General features: G+C 42.8%; 1 protein-coding gene across 4 annotated transcripts in view; it reads right to left on the bottom strand.

The window, feature by feature from the left end:
- Positions 1 to 819: 819 nt before the first annotated feature.
- Positions 820 to 18530, bottom strand: part of gsk3ba (glycogen synthase kinase 3 beta, genome duplicate a) — a 28174-nt gene continuing 10463 nt past the window's right edge. The window contains exons 3-11 of one of the 4 annotated variants that reach the window (XM_062402335.1): positions 14764 to 14847; positions 9231 to 9341; positions 8154 to 8284; positions 7120 to 7226; positions 6839 to 6936; positions 6611 to 6718; positions 4961 to 5147; positions 4442 to 4540; positions 820 to 4065 (exon numbers count right to left, since the gene is read on the bottom strand). In XM_062402335.1, the coding sequence (XP_062258319.1) occupies positions 3971 to 4065; positions 4442 to 4540; positions 4961 to 5147; positions 6611 to 6718; positions 6839 to 6936; positions 7120 to 7226; positions 8154 to 8284; positions 9231 to 9341; positions 14764 to 14847 (1020 nt within the window). In that variant the 3' untranslated portion in view covers positions 820 to 3970. The remainder of the gene's footprint in view (positions 4066 to 4441; positions 4541 to 4960; positions 5148 to 6610; positions 6719 to 6838; positions 6937 to 7119; positions 7227 to 8153; positions 8285 to 9230; positions 9342 to 14763; positions 14848 to 18530) is intronic. The other 3 variants (XM_062402337.1, XM_062402336.1, XM_062402338.1) reach the window with 3 other exon arrangements.

Raw genomic sequence — 18530 nt, 5'->3', positions numbered from 1 at the left:
TTATTTATTATTATTTTTAATTTCATAAACAATTTTGGCGATGGGTGCACTGTTTTTGGTTTGAGCACCTGCCCCCCAAAATGTCTCTGCACGTGCCTGACGCCAAGCATAACCGTATTCCCATTTGTGCAATAATGGTTAAATCATGAAGTGTTCCTGACTGAGTGTATCATACTGAAACTGTCATTTGTGTTTTTTGAATTAGCTTTCTGTTATTATACAGTACACTTGTTTACTTGAAGTTGATTTGATGTTTTTTTTTTAATAGGCTATCCCAGACAAGTGTGTGCTTTCTCAGAGAATGAAAGGAGCTGCTGTGGCAAAGACAAACACATATATGTTTCTTCAGGATGCAGTTTTGCATTTTGGATCATGTACAACAAGAATGAGGTCAAATAGAATTGCTCCTCAAAGTAAAGGGTCATTTGCAGCAAGACAAACAGTGCCCCCAAGCGGTCGTAATGGAGCAAAGGATAACTGATAAAATAAGAGACTGACCGATCTGTTGGTGCCACAGAAAAAATAAAGCTGGTTATGTGTAAAACCAAAGAATGTTCCAAAAATGTACGTCGGGTAAAAAGAATGCTGTTCTAAAAAGATTTGAATAAACAAATATTAATAAACATGATTTTTAAGAGTCAGGGTTAACCCTTTGTTTTTGTAAATTTACTGCAAACAGATCCAACTATGCTAAATTGTATGTAGAACCTGAGAACATTTGATTGTATTTTACATCTAAGAACTAAAGGAAAATTGCAAGCTTTTAAAAAATGTAAAGGCATCCATGAAGGTGAGACAAAGAGACACTAAAAGAAGATGTAAAGACAGTCTTATTTTATCATTTCCAGGCTATCCTACTCTTTATTTAATGCAAATTACAGTACCAGGGAACTATTCCTCAGAGCACGCAGGGGGGATATTTACAGAGGTGCACATTTAGCATACCTTCACAGAAACAAAAGAAAAAAAAGAAAAAAAAAAAAAATGAAATAAAAATTTCAGTCACAAACAGAGGCATTCAAGTAGTAGTACTGTTATACAGGATGTTTTTTGTATTTTTTCTTTTCTTTAGCCCCAGTTAAACCCAGTGAGCATTTGGAACAAGTATATATGGTGGTATAATAAAATGAATTATAATATACCAACACATTTACTCGCTCGTCTTCTTTTTGGTAGCTTTTGTGGTTGTTTTTTATTGAAGGGTGAAGTGGTCAGACTTTCCGGTTGAGGGTAGCAACACGTTCATGAATGCAAAATTACAGCAAGCGGGAGACAAGGAGAAAGGCTACATGACTCGACGACCCCTTTAGGTGCTACTGAATTCCCCCCACCCCATCCCCACTTCGAAAATAGAGGAGAGACGAGAGAAACAACAGAAATATCCAGAGATAAAAGAGTCAGAATACGTTATTGCCTCGGAGGATGGCTCATCACAACTACATCATAGTTTGGCTTTGGTAACAGAACCAAGACTGTGAGTAATACAGAAACGGTACTGTATTCGTATATATACAGTATATGAGGCCTTTTTTCTTTTAGAACCCCTGCTGTCATCCACAACACGCCACCTCCCCAAAATTCGCCCCACACGCCCAGGAGTCCATGTAAGGACTGCTGTGTTGTACATGTGAGTGTGTCCAAGATAAAACATCTATTAAAATAAACACTATATTTTTCCATCTTCAGTTAAGGAAAAATATCCTCACGATTAACAATGTCTGTATATGACATTAAATGTGCAATGAAAAGGGAGAAAGAGTGGGAGAGAGAGGGAGGTTGGAAATCAGGTGAGGGGGAGAGTGTGTGTGTTTATGTGTGTGTGTGTGTGTGTAGCGGGTTAGCGGGACATTCAACAGCACCAAAGGGAGAGTCACAATATTCGGGTGGGTCGGTGGCGTGGGCCGGGTGAGGAGGGGGCGAGGAAACAAGGCGAAGGTGTATGAAAGCAAAGGCACTCCAAACTATAGTTACACTATACATGACTAGTTCTTGTTACAATAATACAGCTGTCATCTACTGTACTGTACAGGTAAGATTGAACATATGGCTGGATAAAGCTGATCATTATCGTCATCTACAATATCCATGAACAACATCAGTTTCGCCCTGATTCTGGTTTTTCTTTTCATCTTCTTTTTTTTTTATCTTTCCCTACCCTTCGTCATCTTTGTTTTTGCTCATAAACAGTACATGGGTCTGCATATATACATACCTTGAACACAACATGAAAAACGATAAATCAACGTAACATTTAAAAAAGAAAAAAAAACAGACAAGTCAGAATTTTGGTGAGGAGCATTTATACTGTATATACAAATTCTTCTTTTTTTATTTATGTATTTATTTTTATTTGTTTTTTCTTTTGTTTTTTTTTTAATGTAGTGAGTATTCTCTGTAAATAAGACGCTTGGACAGACTGTACCGAGTGGCTTTATGTGCGGCATGTGGAGGACAGAGAGAGAGAGGGCGAGTGCTAGGCTAACACTTCAGTCAGTGGTCACAACACATGAGGAAGTCAGCGGTGGCGCCGAGGAGGACGACTGCCGAGACTTCTCAAAGAGTCGAGAGAAGAAAGAAAAGTTTTCAGAAACAATCTCAAATTCTTCACGGAGACGAAGAGGAAGATCTAGACCGTGGGGAGAGGAGGTGTCTAGACGCTGCACTGTCACAGAAAAAAACACTGTTACAGACAGAGTCGGTAAAAAGACAGAATAGAGCGGTGCCCTAAATCCACTGACGGCCTTAATACAGACGACACAGGGGAACGGAGAAGTGACGGCTGGAGTCCGACTGCGCTCCAGCAACAAACTGAGGAAAAAACAAAAACACCACCACATCTAAATCTATCGTCTTTAGGCAGCGGCAAATATTGCCACTGCTCTACCAGATATGAGCTCACCATAACTGATTTCTGAACCATTGTAGTTAATATACATATATCTATATATACTTTTTATACATAAGGAAAAGTAATATATAAACTGTGTATGTATGCATGTTTTTTTTTTTTGTATTGTATGTATATATTATACAAGCACACAGGACCAGATACATGTCACATCCATCGCACATGGCGATCCGAAAAAACTAAATAAAATAAAAAGCCTGCCCGGGAGTAAATCAAAAGAAAATTAAGAACAAGGTCGAGTAAAAACCGTTCGCTAAACATTTAAAAACAAACCCCAGGCTATGAAAAAAAACGTGTCAAAACATTACCTCCACGGTTGGACTGCTTTTTTTCCCACATACATCAGGATCGTCATGCATCCATGTGTGGTGTGTGTGTTTGTTTGTGTGTGTGTTTATTGAATGTGTGTGTATACGCGTGCGCGAGCCTCATGCCTTGTTTGCAGAAGTGGAGATGAGAAGTGAGAGGGTATGGTGACCCCCCCGAGGTGATCCTAACCATACTCAGGCCATGCACTACAAGACAAACCAAAGGAGGGAGGGAGGGAGAGGAGGGTCTGTGGGGAGGCAGAGGATGAAGATGCAGAAAAATGGATCAATGCAGGAGGAGTTAGGGTTGAGGGACGAGGGGAACAGCTCAGGACTTTTTTTCTACAGATTGTCCTCTTACAAACATTAGCAGGCTAGCATTGTGTATACATGTACAGTGTACTTTTAACAATAGTACAGTCGACAACACCTTTGGCCCTGCGCATCGCTTCCCCGCTGAAAGAGCACGGAGAGACGTCTTCGATGGAGGATGGAGTAGAGTTCAAACAGCTGGATCGGGGGGTGGGAGGTGTCAGTCGGGATAAAAGAGAGAGAGGCTTGGGTTTTGTGTTCGTGGTCGCGTAAGGGCTGTCGTCTTAGCTGTTGAGACCGGACTGCGTCAGCATCGCTCCGCTGGTGTCAGGGAGGAGAGCAGGGCAGAGCAGAGCTGGGCAGAGCTCCCCCCCCCCTGGCCGGGGCAATGGAGAGGCCTTGGGGCTGGGGCTGAGACCGGGGCGGGGCGCGGTCTGCGGGCTCAGGAGGTGGAGTTGGATGCCGAGGCCGAGGCGGTGGTGGTGCTGGGACCTCGCTCTGTGCTGCTGCCATCTACGGTCAGGAAGAGGAGATGATCTTAGAGCGACAGAGACACAGTGAGAGCATAAGGTAACAGTCTGTGTTTTTATTATTAAGCAGACTTTACAGCAGCTCCACTGGAAAAAATGTAAAGCAGGGAAGGATTGTTTCCTCCTGCAGCCACTGCTGTGAGCTCAGCTTCAGGGTGGACTCACACTCCCAGGAGTAAATAAGTGAAACTGACTCAGTAGGATAGGTATGTCCATGCTTTCTGCTCAATGTCAAAAATTGTATAAAAGCATATACTGCTCAGAATGACTTCTAGCATGATGTTAGGAACAAGGAGGAAACTTGTTTGCACACTGGCAGCAATAAAAAGCCTCAAGTTTAGCCTCAGAAAACAAGTGGCCAGTGGAGGAGGAGTTGCTCTAACCTGTGGTGGCAGAGGTGTTGGTTGGGGTGGAGGCGGAGGCCTGGCTGCGGGCGTGGGCCGGGATGAGTATGGAGGCCAAAGAGGGATTACTGGACAATTCTGAAAGACAAAGAATGAGATATGCTGTTGTGTCTCTGTGACTTTTGTAAAAAAGGGGAAAGGCATGAAAAGGTTGAAGTAACAAGAGGGATATTAAACAGCAGGTGAAAAAAAACATGACAAAATTGCTTTCATATTTTGTTATGGTTTATAGATTACCTGTCCTTCTAGCTTAGGTTGTATAGAGTTCAATGACATGGAAGTAGTATTCCATATCATTGAACTCTATATTCTATACAGAAAATACCAAGTCAGGCACTGTAGGACCATTTGAAAAAGGTTAACGAACAGATGCAGCATACCTTCAGGCCTGTAATATCCCTTGATAATTTCAGTAATGTTAACAATGCAAAACTGACAATATATGGTACATTTTCGTCCTCTCAGAAAATGGATCTGGGTGAACTTCCGTGTTCATACCTTGGGTGGTGAAGTTGAAGAGGGAGGGCTTCTCTCTCCCGTTGGGCAGCTTGACGTTGGGTTCGCGCAGCTCGTCAAAGAAGGAGTGAGCGCAGGCCTCCAGGGGAGTGAGGCGGGCCGTGGGCGTGTACTCCAGCAGGCGAGAGCACAGGGCGATGGCCTCGGGGGGCGTGCGCGGCCGGAACACCTGAACACCAGTCAGACACAAAGACGGGTGTCAAAACAGAGATAGTACGAGGTAAATTATATTTTTGTCAAGACATTTCACAAACAAACACACACACAAGCACAACAAGTAGATGTTTCCTCCACAATGGTTGAACTGATCTAAATGCTCAGTCACATGTAACATGATGAAGGTATATGAATGAATGAATGAATGAATGAATGAATCTGATTGTTGCAGCAGTGAACAGTAGTAAACTGATTGCAGTAACAGCGAGCGACCACAGCAGGGAGTCCAATAACCTAACAAGAGAGCCTGCTGCAGCCTGCTGATTGGATGACTATTATCCAATGGAACAGGTGTGGGTGGGACTGCTGAGGGGGAATCAGGTACAGAGACGGTCCCTGAATCTTTTTACTGACAGATTAATACTTCATATAACTTAAATTGACAGCATTAACCATGAGAGATGGGTTCATAGGTCCTCATCAGACTGAAACAGAGAACAGAGTAAGGAGCGTCTGAATGAGCAGGGACTGGCCTTCTCATCTGTATTCAGTCGGCTGTTCAGATTTGCCCTGAGGTTTCAAGGTTTTGAGGGGGAGGTTTTACCTGAGATGACACGGGTTCAAAACCACAAACCACCCTACAAACATGTTGGGCAGCATTGTTCAAGTGTTCCTGAACCCACTGCTGCATGGGACTTCACTTAAAATTTTCGAAAAACGTCCATCTATCAGGTTTTCATGTCTTTGTGCTAGAGATTGTTAAGAACAAAAGTTGGAAAACATTCTCAGTTTGATGGACAATTTCTTTCCCCAGCCGGTTTAACCAACAGGGGCTGAACACAATATTGTGGCACAAGCATTTGGACAGGTTTTTGACATGACCGCGGGAACAAGAAAAGCTCTAATCTAAAGTCTCTTCACGTTTTGTCATCCACACTAAATGTGCTACCTTCGCATTCATAAGACAATTTGAAAAAGGAGCAAAAGGCCATTTGATGAGAGTATAAAGCTGCCACACTGAATAGGTAAGAGCAGAGTTCACACATTGAGCGTCGTTTTGAGTTCAGCAGTTAAAGCTATTTATCTAAATATAGGAGCTTTATTTGTAGTAGCTTGAAGGTACATTTCTCTTTTCTTTTTGTCAAGTCAGCCTCATTAACATTTGCTCACCAGGGATTTAATACTGTATTAATCAGACTTGGCGATGGGGCGTCACACATATAGGCAAATCTCAACAGCCACTGGCAAATCGTGATGGAAATTATGTAGTGTGAACTTAGCTTTAGAGTTATATTGCAACTGTTTACAACTATATTATTCTATATATTTATCCTTCCAAAAACACGTCGGTTAGTGGGAAAGCAGCTGTATTGGATGGAGGTGATGTCTATGGAGCAGCAAGCAGGTATGTGGTCTAAACAAGCATGGAGAGATGCGGTGGTGGTGAATCTTAAAGAAGTAAAAGGGCTCCTGTACCTGTTGACTCACCTTAGTCCAAGGATGTGCCTTGATCTGGGGGAACTTGAACTCGGTGTAGTTGGGGTTCATCTCACGGATCTGCTCTCGGGTCGGGGTGCCGAGAACCTGGACAGAACAAGATGACAGGCAGAACACAGCGTTACATCTCCTGTGTAACTTCTTCGGACACCTCATTGCTGTGTATAGAGGGTTTTTACGCCATGTGAAACCCCCCCCAGTCTTTACCTTGATGATTTCAACCAATTGATCCACTCCACTGTCACCAGGAAAGATTGGCTGCCCTAGCAACAGCTCTGCCAGTACGCAGCCGGCTGACCACACATCTGAAGGAAGAGGCCAGTCAATGACAAGAAGAAGAAAAGGAAACAAATACGACACCAATTCACTGGTGCGATGCAAAAAACACAGAACATGTGATAATGTTCTCTTCTCTTTGTCAACTAATTAAAATAATGAGTAAAATTCAATGACCCACTTTAATCTAGTGAGAGCTGGAGTCAACTTACCTATACTGGAAGTGTAGTCAGTGGCACCAAAGATGAGCTCAGGGGCTCGATAGTAGCGAGAGCAGATGTAGGAAACATTTGGCTCTCCACGGACCAGCTGCTTAGCACTGCACACACACACAACAATAATAATCACCATCATCAACATCATTATAGTCATCAAGCATCAACATCCTACTCTGTAGCATTTTGTCGAAAATAAAGGAAATATCGACCTAAGGAAAAGCAATGTAAAAAGGATTTGCATGTGTGAACTAAATAAAAATACTGCCTGCTTGCTCATTCCAAATGACACTGGGTAATATCAGTTGTTACACACATCATTACCCATTGGTCTGCAACACAGACAACTTCTTCGAGAAAAAATTATCCCTTAGTTTTTACTTTATAGTTTGGCCCATGTCCCATTTGCTAACATGGAGGGGTATATTGTATTTGTATGACATAATCTGCAGTCAAACATCAGAGGGTGATGGAGGCGCTTTGGTGTCACATTTGGGAAGCTGTCACTTCAACCATTCTTATACAGTCTAAAGTCTTATATTAACACTACAGGGTCCATATGTGTCAGTTTGATGAGCAAAGGAACAGGTCAGCATTTTGAGGAAATACACTTCTGATCAATACCATTCTCATATCTGTAAAATGCCTATGAGGATACAAGCAGCAGCAGCCAGTTAGCTTAGCTTAGATTAAAACCTGGAAACTGACGACTCAGCTCTGTCCAAGGATAAAGAAATCTGCCTGCAGCACCTTTAACGTCGACACATTTTAAAGTTAGAAAATCATTTTATTGCAGAATAAGCCTGGGAATGTGCCGGACTATTTCTTTGCAGGACACCTTGTCATTACCTAATATATACTAAATAGATAAGGGAGTGGCATTGATCCTCTTGTCTAAGACTCAGCATAAGGTGGAATAAGCATTTTTTTCCAAATAATAATAATAATTCACACTGCTCCTTCAAATGCCAGGAAAAAGCCAGCTCGCGGTTGAGTCTACTCCACAAAGTTGTACGTTCTGCGTCGCTCACCTGCCAAAGTCACAGAGCTTGAGCACAGCGGTCTCCGGGTCCAGCAGCAGATTCTGGGGTTTGATGTCCCGATGGCAGATTCCAAACGAATGGATGTAGGCCAGGCTCCTGAACAGCTGGTACATGTACAACTACACGCATAGAAACAGGCACACACACACAGGTTACGACTACACAAACAGCAAGCTCAGTTTTCATTACAGGGTTTAAGTCGGGACACAACCACTCGAGAATCGATTTCAGACCAGTCAAGTGTGTAATGTTTTATCAGCAAATGTTTAGACGACAGAGTCACACGCCACTTCTTTCACTCCTGAATCTTGTTAGTCAGGCTGTGTAGCGATAAAATAAACCATTTTCCTGCAGCTGCATGGTCTGCTTCTTCCCTCCGATTCAATCAGAGGACTTGTTATTTTGGTGGACGGTGCACTGGGGTATATAACCCATATATATTTCATGTTATACATGTTGACCTTTCATATACACTTTTTAAACTACTCAGAATTTAAAATAGTAATGTACTCCTACATATTTGGAATTTAAAATGGAGCAAGATGAAGACAAAATTACGTAAAAACGAGTAAACGCATGAAAGGTCTTCTCCTCAAAATGTCCATCTTTTGCAGTGTGGAAATGATTAACTGTTGGGTTTTATTTCAATGACTTCACTGTGATTAGAAAGTAATTGTCGTTTTGCCATCTCAAATTATTAATTTGTTTCACATATCTGTCACTTTTACAGTAAGTCATATTAGAGGTGGAGGAGGTTAAGTTTACCTTGTTGGGTCACTATCTTGCTGATTCTTTACCATATATATATATATATATATATATATACATACATACATATTTTGATAATAAAGTAAGTTTATTAATTAAACTGAAGCAGAAGCAGTGGTGATACCTGGTGAATAAGCCTGATTAATAAATTAAGAAAATGAATCTGGACATAACTGATTCTAATATTAAAATACAGTGTGAGATATATGTAAAATATCTCCCTATTATTGTTAATAAATGATCAAATATATTCTGGCCATGATAGTTACAGACATACACAAACACACACGTTGATACCTTGACAAAAACCATGGGCAGGGTCTGTTTGGCTCGGCTGTAGTGTCTTGCCACTCTGTAGACAGTCTCAGGAACGTAGTCCAGGACCAAGTTCAGATACACTTCATCTTTCTGTTGGAGAAAAGCACAAACAAGAAAAAGAGGTTACACCATGTGCACAAAAACAAACCAGGGGAATAAAGCAGAAAAAGTGGAAATTAGGACTTTTGCAGAAAAGCAAAGAGAAGAATTAACCCCTACAAGGGGTTAACGCCCTTGTAAGACTAAGGGCGTTAAATTGAATAAAAATTGCATTTATGATCTATATATGCACACATTCATGCACGTCTCCTTTCTTTTTTACTTTTCTCTCCCTTTGTCTGTACTCCCTCTCGTTTCTCGTTGTCTAGTGTGTCTCCCTGATGAAGGAAGCTGATGCAACTCATGTTCTCTTTCACAGCACTCGTTTCAATGTCTCACTGCAGGATTCGGCCCCTTGCATCTCTTTCCTCTCTCTAACTGGGGATCCATTGTACAGGGCTCTATCCCAGGGGCAGGAAACACACAGGCATGCGTCATGATGGCCTGTACTCCAACAGCGGCCACAGACAATGATATCATTTCCTCATTTCCTGGTTGGAAGAGGCCCGCCTTGGAGGGCCGGGTCGTGCACGTTTGACCCTGAAAGGATGCTGCATCTGAGGCTTCTCTACCCAATTATTCCAGGACTTCCTGTTTGAACGGAGTTACTGGGTGTTTCTCGTGAAACTATTGTTCTGGAGATTTAAGTCACGACCGCAAACCGCACTCGTGCTGAAATGCAACAGTTGGGAAATATTTTTTGACACAATGCATATAAACTGACAAAGGAAGTTGCCCTCAAACTCCGACATCCTCAGTCATGCATTCACAACTCTCCTGCTGCTCCTTGATAGTGTGTTAGTAGGGAGAGCAGCAGACGTCAGATGACACATTTGGACTGGGTGACGTGAAGAATACTTCCGCTATCAGCTATGTTATCTATGAGTGGGAGCTGGTGTGGTTTTTTTTGTCTGATTCTAATTTTTTTTGTCTGATTTTAAATCAGAATTTTCTATAACATCAAATGATGCATTCCTCCATCTCTCCCTACTCTGCCAATGCGACTAAAGCTGCTTTCAGATAGGCACTGAACTTAACACATTCTCCTGAAATTTTCTGGAGGGGCTGAATCTAAAAACACAAATGTACGAGTTAGTTTTCCTTTGTGTGGGAAAAGTCTTGCAGGAAACATGTCTGCAACATAATGTGTTTAATGGACCTGGAATCTTGGAGAGCTGGATTGCACCAGTGGGGAAGAGATCGTGTGAGAGGCCGCTGTCGGTGACCAGTGTCCGACCAACATACACACACCTGTGAGACTTTCTGCCTCAGGATAATAAATCCAGGCTTTCAAATTAAATTAATAAAAATGTTTCCCTGCTGTTTCTCTCTTCCCCTTCCACTTGGTTAGGGAATTAGTTTGTATCCGCCTTCATGTGTGAGCGTGTGAACAGTCTGCACAACATGCAGCCTCGGTGGTGAACAGAGTTGGTCTGCAGAGCACAATGAGCGAGCTGGACCTGTGAAAGCTAGACATTTAAACACACATCTGTCACTGCTATCACACACACCCCGTAACACCCCTGTCTCTCTCCAGTAACCACGTGTGTATGTGTGTGCGTGTGTTCGGTTGTGTGTGTGAACAAGCCCTTTCCTCCTTCACCAGCAAACCTCCCATTGATAACATTTGTGACGGCTGCAAGGCCCCTCTCCTCCTCCTGCTAGTGCCACCAAAGCTATATTTAGCCTAGCAACAGCGATGACTCACTTCCTGCCTCACTACAAAGCCACTTCCTTGGCTTGTTCCCAGATGGTTAGCCGGGCGGGGATCTGATTGGCTTCTTACTCGCTCCCCGGCTAAATAATTCAGCCTCTAATTTGCTGAGGAGATCGCTTGCGCCTGAACAACGGCCTCAGCTATCCATCAACGGCAATCACTGTTATGTCATGTTGCAGGATTGACGGATGGAGGCGGTGCTGTGTGGAAGTCACAGCTGAGCAGGACGCAGCATACACGACAGTTTCTACAAGTCTAGTTTATGTGCTTCATGGTCAGGTGCCCCTTGTTGAGCTTGGCAATCATAGTTGACAAATTGCATTACATTACAAGTCAGCACTTGACTTAATGCACATGGCAATCCAAATCATTGCAGTCATTTGCACAACATTCGGTGCTAATGAATCTGTGAAATTGAGGAGGATGACAGAAAGATGAATGAATGAGGACAGATACAACATCCCAATGCACGTCTGTGAATAAGCCTATAATATGAGTCATATGAGACACATACATGTCATCTTATACACGTGTCCCTTTTCTCTCACTGTTTCAGCAGCAGCTCCACAGAACAAGCACCACACGTTACTTAAAGACTGGATGCAACTATATGCCGTCTATTATTATTATTATGTGGAGGTGATCATATATTTTGGAGTACATGTCCTGTATAAGAACCCAGTAGGATTTTCACCACTAGGACTCCTGCAGCACATTTCCTTCTCTGTGAATAACATGAACCTAGTAATTTTAATTGCCCATCACATAAAGTGTATAAAGTTTATATTCTGTTTCAATGACCAATATCATGAGACAAATTTTCATTTTAAATCGCAAAAAAGAATTGCCATGCAGAAATACTGAGGCAATGAGAGTATCTGAGCGTTAGGAGCCAGGGACGGTTGCCCTCTTTGCCCAGTCGGTAATCCAGCCTAATGTGAGAGTTCATTACATCAAACATTCAAATGTAGACAAATATATAAGTTCTGCAGGACAACTGACAAAAGGAGCTTGTTCTTCAATAGGTAAAGAAAATAGACACAAATGGGTCCTCGGCATAGAAAGACAACAAAGGCTCCACGCAAGGCTTTTGAAGACTAAATACCTTTGTGTTATATGCTTTCAAATGTAATATTCCTAATTAAGTTGTATTTATTTAAATTTATTGGTAATTTATTTCAGCACAGTCATTGACACACTGGGATCAGATGGTGTGACGCAGTAGGAGGACTGGTGGGCTCTGAGTCTTTGCAAGATAATTAAGCCCAACAACACGTGGGTTTGTATCCTCATGCCTTGAGTGGTTTATGAATCATAATTAACGTTGATGAAATAAATTCAACAAAACCTGAGAAAGAACTGAATGTTGTGGCAGAAATAAAAGAAGGTAACTTAAACCTGCTGCCAAGAATGGTGTTTGACAGAATGTTGATTTGTACATCAGATTATCAAATGGGCGCTGAAAGCAAAAGTGTGCGAATGTATGTAGATGTGATTTGAGAGTCAATAAAAGCAGAGGGAAACTGTGTCAACTGAATGTCGTGCACTCTTGCTGTGAGGAGTTGAAAGTCAACCCGCTATTTGCTAACCTGCCCACGCCGTTTGGTGCAGTGGCCTCCTGTTTGAACAGTATTATACAAGTGGTTAAAGGGTAAAAGCAAAAAGGACACTCTGTGTGTCAAGCACACCACATGTAAGTGGTTACATAAGACTACCTGTGCACATGCTTACGGCTACAGCTGCAGCAGTCCCGGGCCATTTCACAGCTGCAGCCAGCATGACCCTCACATCAGGACACCAGCAGCACCTGCATACACTTGACCTGACCTCATCTTGTCTTTTCTTCAGCCTTGATTTCCCTTTTCTGTCATATATCCATCAACTTTCCGGCAACTACATATTCGTCCACCAACCTCTCTTTCCTAGTGACATTACCTTTTCCCCTACTTCACTACTATTTTTTTCCAACTCAAGGCTCTATGGGTGGTAATTCCCCACACCAGCATGGTGCCAGTCTCCATTATTAGCCCAGAGTCATACGGTGAGGGGGGCGGAGAAGGGAGAATAAATGTATACATGAAAGCAGACCCAGGAGGGGGGGGTTTAAAGGGTCTAAAGGTGAAACTAATCTAAGATGCAAACAAGAGTTGCAGATTATTAAAAATCATGTGATTGTGAAAGGCAGGTTGGGACGGAGTAGGGCTGCTCAGTGTGTCAGTACCTAGACGGAGCTGCCTGCCCAGTGGTTAGTGGGCTCATGACATGACAAGAAGGGTGGGAAGAGGGTGGGGCTTAAAGCGTGGAGGGGAGGGATTCTTTAGGCTATAATTAACCAACACCCTCCAGTCCAGCAGACCAATGCCCCCTACCCATCTTCTCCCACCCCTCACCATCACCACCACTCTATAATCCAAGACAGCTTTCCATGGCCTCAGCGAGTGTGCGACAGGGAAGCATTCCTCAACGCAGAGTCATGGGTATAGTCTCAACAGCCTGTGTGCCAGCTCCATGTGTGTCTATATTTGACACATGGACCTCTGCCTGTTTGTCAGCTAGCTGAATGACATAGTCCAGCCTTGTAGTCTCCAGGGGAAGGGCCAAGGGTTGACGGAGACGGACAGAAGGGCCGAGAGGGACTTCCCTGTCATGATGTACAGTATGTACTAATGTAAGGCACCACAGGCCAGCAGGCAGACAGCTGAGGGGAGATGGGGGCAGCACAGGGAATATTGAAAAAATAGGATAGGCAGACATTTCCCAGGAAAATAAAGACTAACTCTGGCTGAAGAATAATGGAGATATTTAGAAAGTGCTGTGACCATGAGAGAAAGCTAAATTATTGGACTAATCTCACTGCTTACTCACTTTAAATACCCACTAAGCTCAGGGATAGGGTTGGGCATGGAGGTTCCAGTCTTAAGGGAGGATGCAAAACTAACATGACTAAACACCTTGGTCTGCTCGGTATCCAAACTAACAAGAGTTGAGGTTTCAACGTGTTGAGCCGGTCTCCCTCTCCGTCAGTAACCCAGACCTCCTCCTCAGTCAACCCTCAGCCAACAGCTAGCGCCTCATAGCAATCTGGTAAGTGAAAATTAAGTAACATCTGTCTTACCCTTATTCGGTTTTGTTGCAAGTGCACCAGCAGCCCACACAGACGTTCCTAATCGTCTCTCATCAACGCCTACGCGCTGCAGCTCTCTAAACTGTAAATTAATCGACTTGTTGCTGTGTTGTCACATTAGCGGGTTTCAATGTTACAGTTACACTGCATTGAATGAATAAAATAATGTCATTCAACAGCAACTGCTTGAAATGTATTTCCAAGGTCGATAAACTGAGGTCAGTTGTGAATATGAATATGACTTGTGTAAAGGTTTATAAAAATAAATATTCTTTTTGTGAAATGTTCTGACCCAGCCTTTTAAAGAATTGAAAAAAGCGAGAATCAGTAAGAACCGGAGGAATCAAAATCGTTAAATATCAAACGATACCCAACCCAATATATATTTATATATTCCCCATTTTCCTTCTTCTCATTTGGCCTGAAGGTGCCTTAATAACATTTCTTCTTGGTGACAAATTACCTCGAAAAACTCGACACTATCTTCTCATTGCTGAATTGAAAGTGCAGCACTGCATGCTGTTACAGTTCAAATGAAGATACCAGAGGGAAGAAAAACTCAGTGAGCTGACCTTATCACCACTGGAGTAGAAGAAGTAACGCAGGCGGACGATGTTGCAGTGGTCCAACTTCCGCATGATCTGCAGCTCACGGTTCTGAAAAGACAAACAAACATAAAGGACATGTTCAATTTAAGATGAGTGTGTGAACATTGACAACTTGTCGTTGGACCCAGAGCACAACGAAGGGCGGTTTTATATAAGTGTTATGACACTTAGACCTGACAAGAATCTGGAAGTGTTACGTGTCAGCAAATCAGGGTACAGCAGTGATGGTTGAAATATGGCAATATCGAATGGTGCTTAAAAAACCTGCATCACTACGTCTCATGATACACACAATAGAAAACACACATGCTACTAATAATCCTCCTGAACACAAAGTCGTCTTGTTGTCAACCTCGTCACTGTCACAAGCTCAGCGCACTAGATTTTAAGGAATGAGAATTTGGAGGAAAAAAAATATGAAGATGGTAGCTGCAAAAGAATGTTGATAAACAGGAAAGTGGATACTCATTCTTTTGTGGAAGATCGGCTCCCACGGGATAAAACATGAGTACGTGATTATGCAGGATGTGAGAATAAATGTGTTTACGTAATAATTGGTCCAATTCAGTCTACACCGAAAAAGGTTGTGCATATGGACTTTTTCAAGGACAGGCAGGAATTCAAGCATTACACAAAGGTAAAAAAGCTCCATTATAGCTCACCCCGTCAACCCCAGTGCATTGCGTGTTGATTTAATATAAAGTGCTTGTGTAACATTGTGCAGAGTGCGGACTCACTTTAAACACTGCGACAAGAGGATGGTCAAAAAACAGAAATGGAAACAATACACCGACAAAAAAGGTCAGTTCATTCATTCATATATTGATATGCATATTATTTTTCTGAATATCAGGGTATGAGGTTTACATAAAATAAACACCTGTTTTCCCCTCAAATTTGCATATATTGAAATAACTAAGCATAATAAGCAAGCTAACATGTTATTGTTTTCATATCTGTGCTCAGTGGTTTCTGGGAACAGCGTGGCGTTTCCATGCAAGAGCCAGCTCCTGTACGGAAGAAGTTAAATAAGAAAGCTAAAGAATAATCAGCTTATAGCTCACTACCGAGCAAATTCAGGTGCATGTACAGCACCACCTGACACAGTGACTCACTAGTATGATAACTCACAGGCTCATTTCCTGCTTGACAGACTGAGCTTACTGGCTGAGAAGCAAAGTGCGTGGTGGTATGGCTCATTCAAAATAAAGCCAGTTGAGCAACAGAAAACATTCAGCCTACACAATGCTCACCGTGGTTTTCTGGACTAATACAGTTTCAGGATGTGCAATTAACTAGGTGACCACACCGCTAGATCTAATTGGCTAAAATGAATGACATGGATTTTGGGGGCCAATGCTGATATTTGTGAGTTTAAAATGCCACATGCTAAAGTATTGGCTGATAGATAGATTTGAAACAAAACAAGCAATGCTTTCCAATATGTCATTATCAAACCCTTACAGACAGAGAAACATAAATTAAGCTTACTATTTTACAGGTTAACCATAAACTTTACAATAAAGAATAAAAAAAAAGTAGAGATTCTATTTCGGTGTGAAATCTTGAGTGACTGACAGGCTGACGAGCTCAACTACCCGACTGTCTGAATGTGCTGCCAGCTGACGCACAGTGTGTGACTAATGAGATCCCCTGTTACGTGGGTCAGGTCCACACTGGCTGGTGCAGGCAGACATGCTGTTGCTCTTCCACACTCTTTACGGGGATTTAATTCACACTCAGTCATTTTTTTAATAGAGCAGAGTGAGTCGACTGTCCACCTACACCCCCTCCATCCTGAAGCATTGACAAACTCCAACACGTACAGTTCACACAAACCGCCCTCTGCTTTTTCTCAACACGCACAGACACACACACACACAACCCTCAAATCATGAAGTGACATCATAGCATGTGGGTCACAGTCCAGCCATGGAACCATCGAGCGCTGCAGGCAACGCCCTCGTCTTCTTGCGGAGTCCTGGGGAGATTGTTTGAGGTTGTGTTTCACTCTGTGTGTATGGGTGTGTGTGTGTGCATTGCAATGTGTGAGAAAGGTGGTACCATGTGGAGGAAGAGCAGACGGGCGGTTCAGTGAAGCCCTGCTCAGCTCCAGTTATACTGCAGTCATTCCTGCTGACCTGTCATCCTCCAGTGTGTCAGCAGAGCAGCAAGCAGAGACAGAGCGAGGCAGAACGAGACAGATGGAGGGGGGAGGGGGGAGAGAGTGAGGGACAGAGAGAGAAAGAGAGAGAGAGAGAAAGAGTGAGGGAGAGAGAGAGAAAGAGATAGAGAGAGTGAGCGAGAGAGAGCGAGAGAGAGAGAGAATGCCCCAATTGCAAGCTGCTAGGAGTGCCACACCTGAGCGCTTCAATCTGCTGATGTAAACTGCAAGACTAATCCACATCCAGTTCCCAAAAAGATTAACAGTAGAGGGCAATCTCACAACAACCCAATACACACGCATAGTCTTCCAGTTATAAAACAATGACTGTTCAGTTAGTAAATTATATGAAATGCAGAGAGTGGATCAGTCTCAGAGGAAAAGGTGATATTCTTTATATTCATTGTCATTAACATTGCTAATGGTCGATGTCACAAAGGTATGTGTCTGATTCACTCAATTTAAACTTGCACGTTTCTAGCAGTCTGTCCCTCAGTACTTTGGCTGCCCTGTCTGTGGTCAGTCTCAAGTAGAGTGTGGATAACTCGACTTTGGAAGTGACTTTTGAGTTTGGGTCGGGCTTTGTTAGTTTTCTCTTTGGCTCAAGACCTGTTCGGACAGAAAATTGCGGCCAGAGCCTCACTATTCTCAACGCCCTTCAAATTTAATCAAACAAATGGACACTATTTGCAGCTAGTATTTACAATGTATTCAAAGTATACCATAGTTTGCAACTTTATCGTTGATGTGGTTTTAATTGTGATGGGATATTTAGCTACACAAAGATTGTGACTACACAAACAATACCTGTTAGTCCTAAACATTTATTGGTTGGTATTTCTTGACTACTACAAAAATATAGACAAAAAGCAATGCTCCATAAGAACAAAGATCAGAAATGCTCTCCCACTGTAAGTTATTTTCATATGTGAGCATCACTATTCCAATAGGCACACATGTGATCCCTCAGATGGGAGACGAGAAGAACCCATCCCATAATGCACCAGGAGCCAACTGTAAGCCCACCAACATTGTCTCACACATTCATCAGCTACACAATAACACAGATCCTTTTCACATGATTAGTTCAAGGAAAAGGAACAGTAGAACGCAGGTTTTTGGTTGTGTGTTTGCTCGGGTACACACACTAGACGGCGCGTGCTTGGCAGTCATGTGAGGAGTCTTAGCTCTCGTTTGCCTAATTTTTTCTTGTAACAAGCTGTTCATAAGGACGGGCCGAGGGTGTGTGTGGGAGCAGTGAGACAGAAAAGCGGATACACAGCAAGAGACTGCCGAGGTTGAGGATCTGCTTTAATGAAGAGATTGAATGATCTTTATCTGACCACTGAGCTGTTTAAATATGCAACCTGCTAGTGTGCACCAACCAAAGGCCGGATATGACCTCACTGTGGCCTGCCTGCAGTAACAAGTAGTGAGGGGGGGGGGGGGGGGGGGGGGGGGGGGGGGGTTGTATCCCTAACAAAGATTGCGCATCTTGTGACAGATGGCTGACCCCCCACACCACAAAGGGACCTCATTCATATTGTCTAGTTTCGGGTAGCAGTGG

The sequence above is a fragment of the Platichthys flesus genome, chromosome 13 (genome assembly GCF_949316205.1).
Source record: "Platichthys flesus chromosome 13, fPlaFle2.1, whole genome shotgun sequence".
Lineage (NCBI taxonomy): Eukaryota > Metazoa > Chordata > Actinopteri > Pleuronectiformes > Pleuronectidae > Platichthys > Platichthys flesus.
The sequence above is the reverse complement of the archived record's forward strand: the minus strand, read 5'-3'. Positions and strand labels throughout refer to the sequence as shown.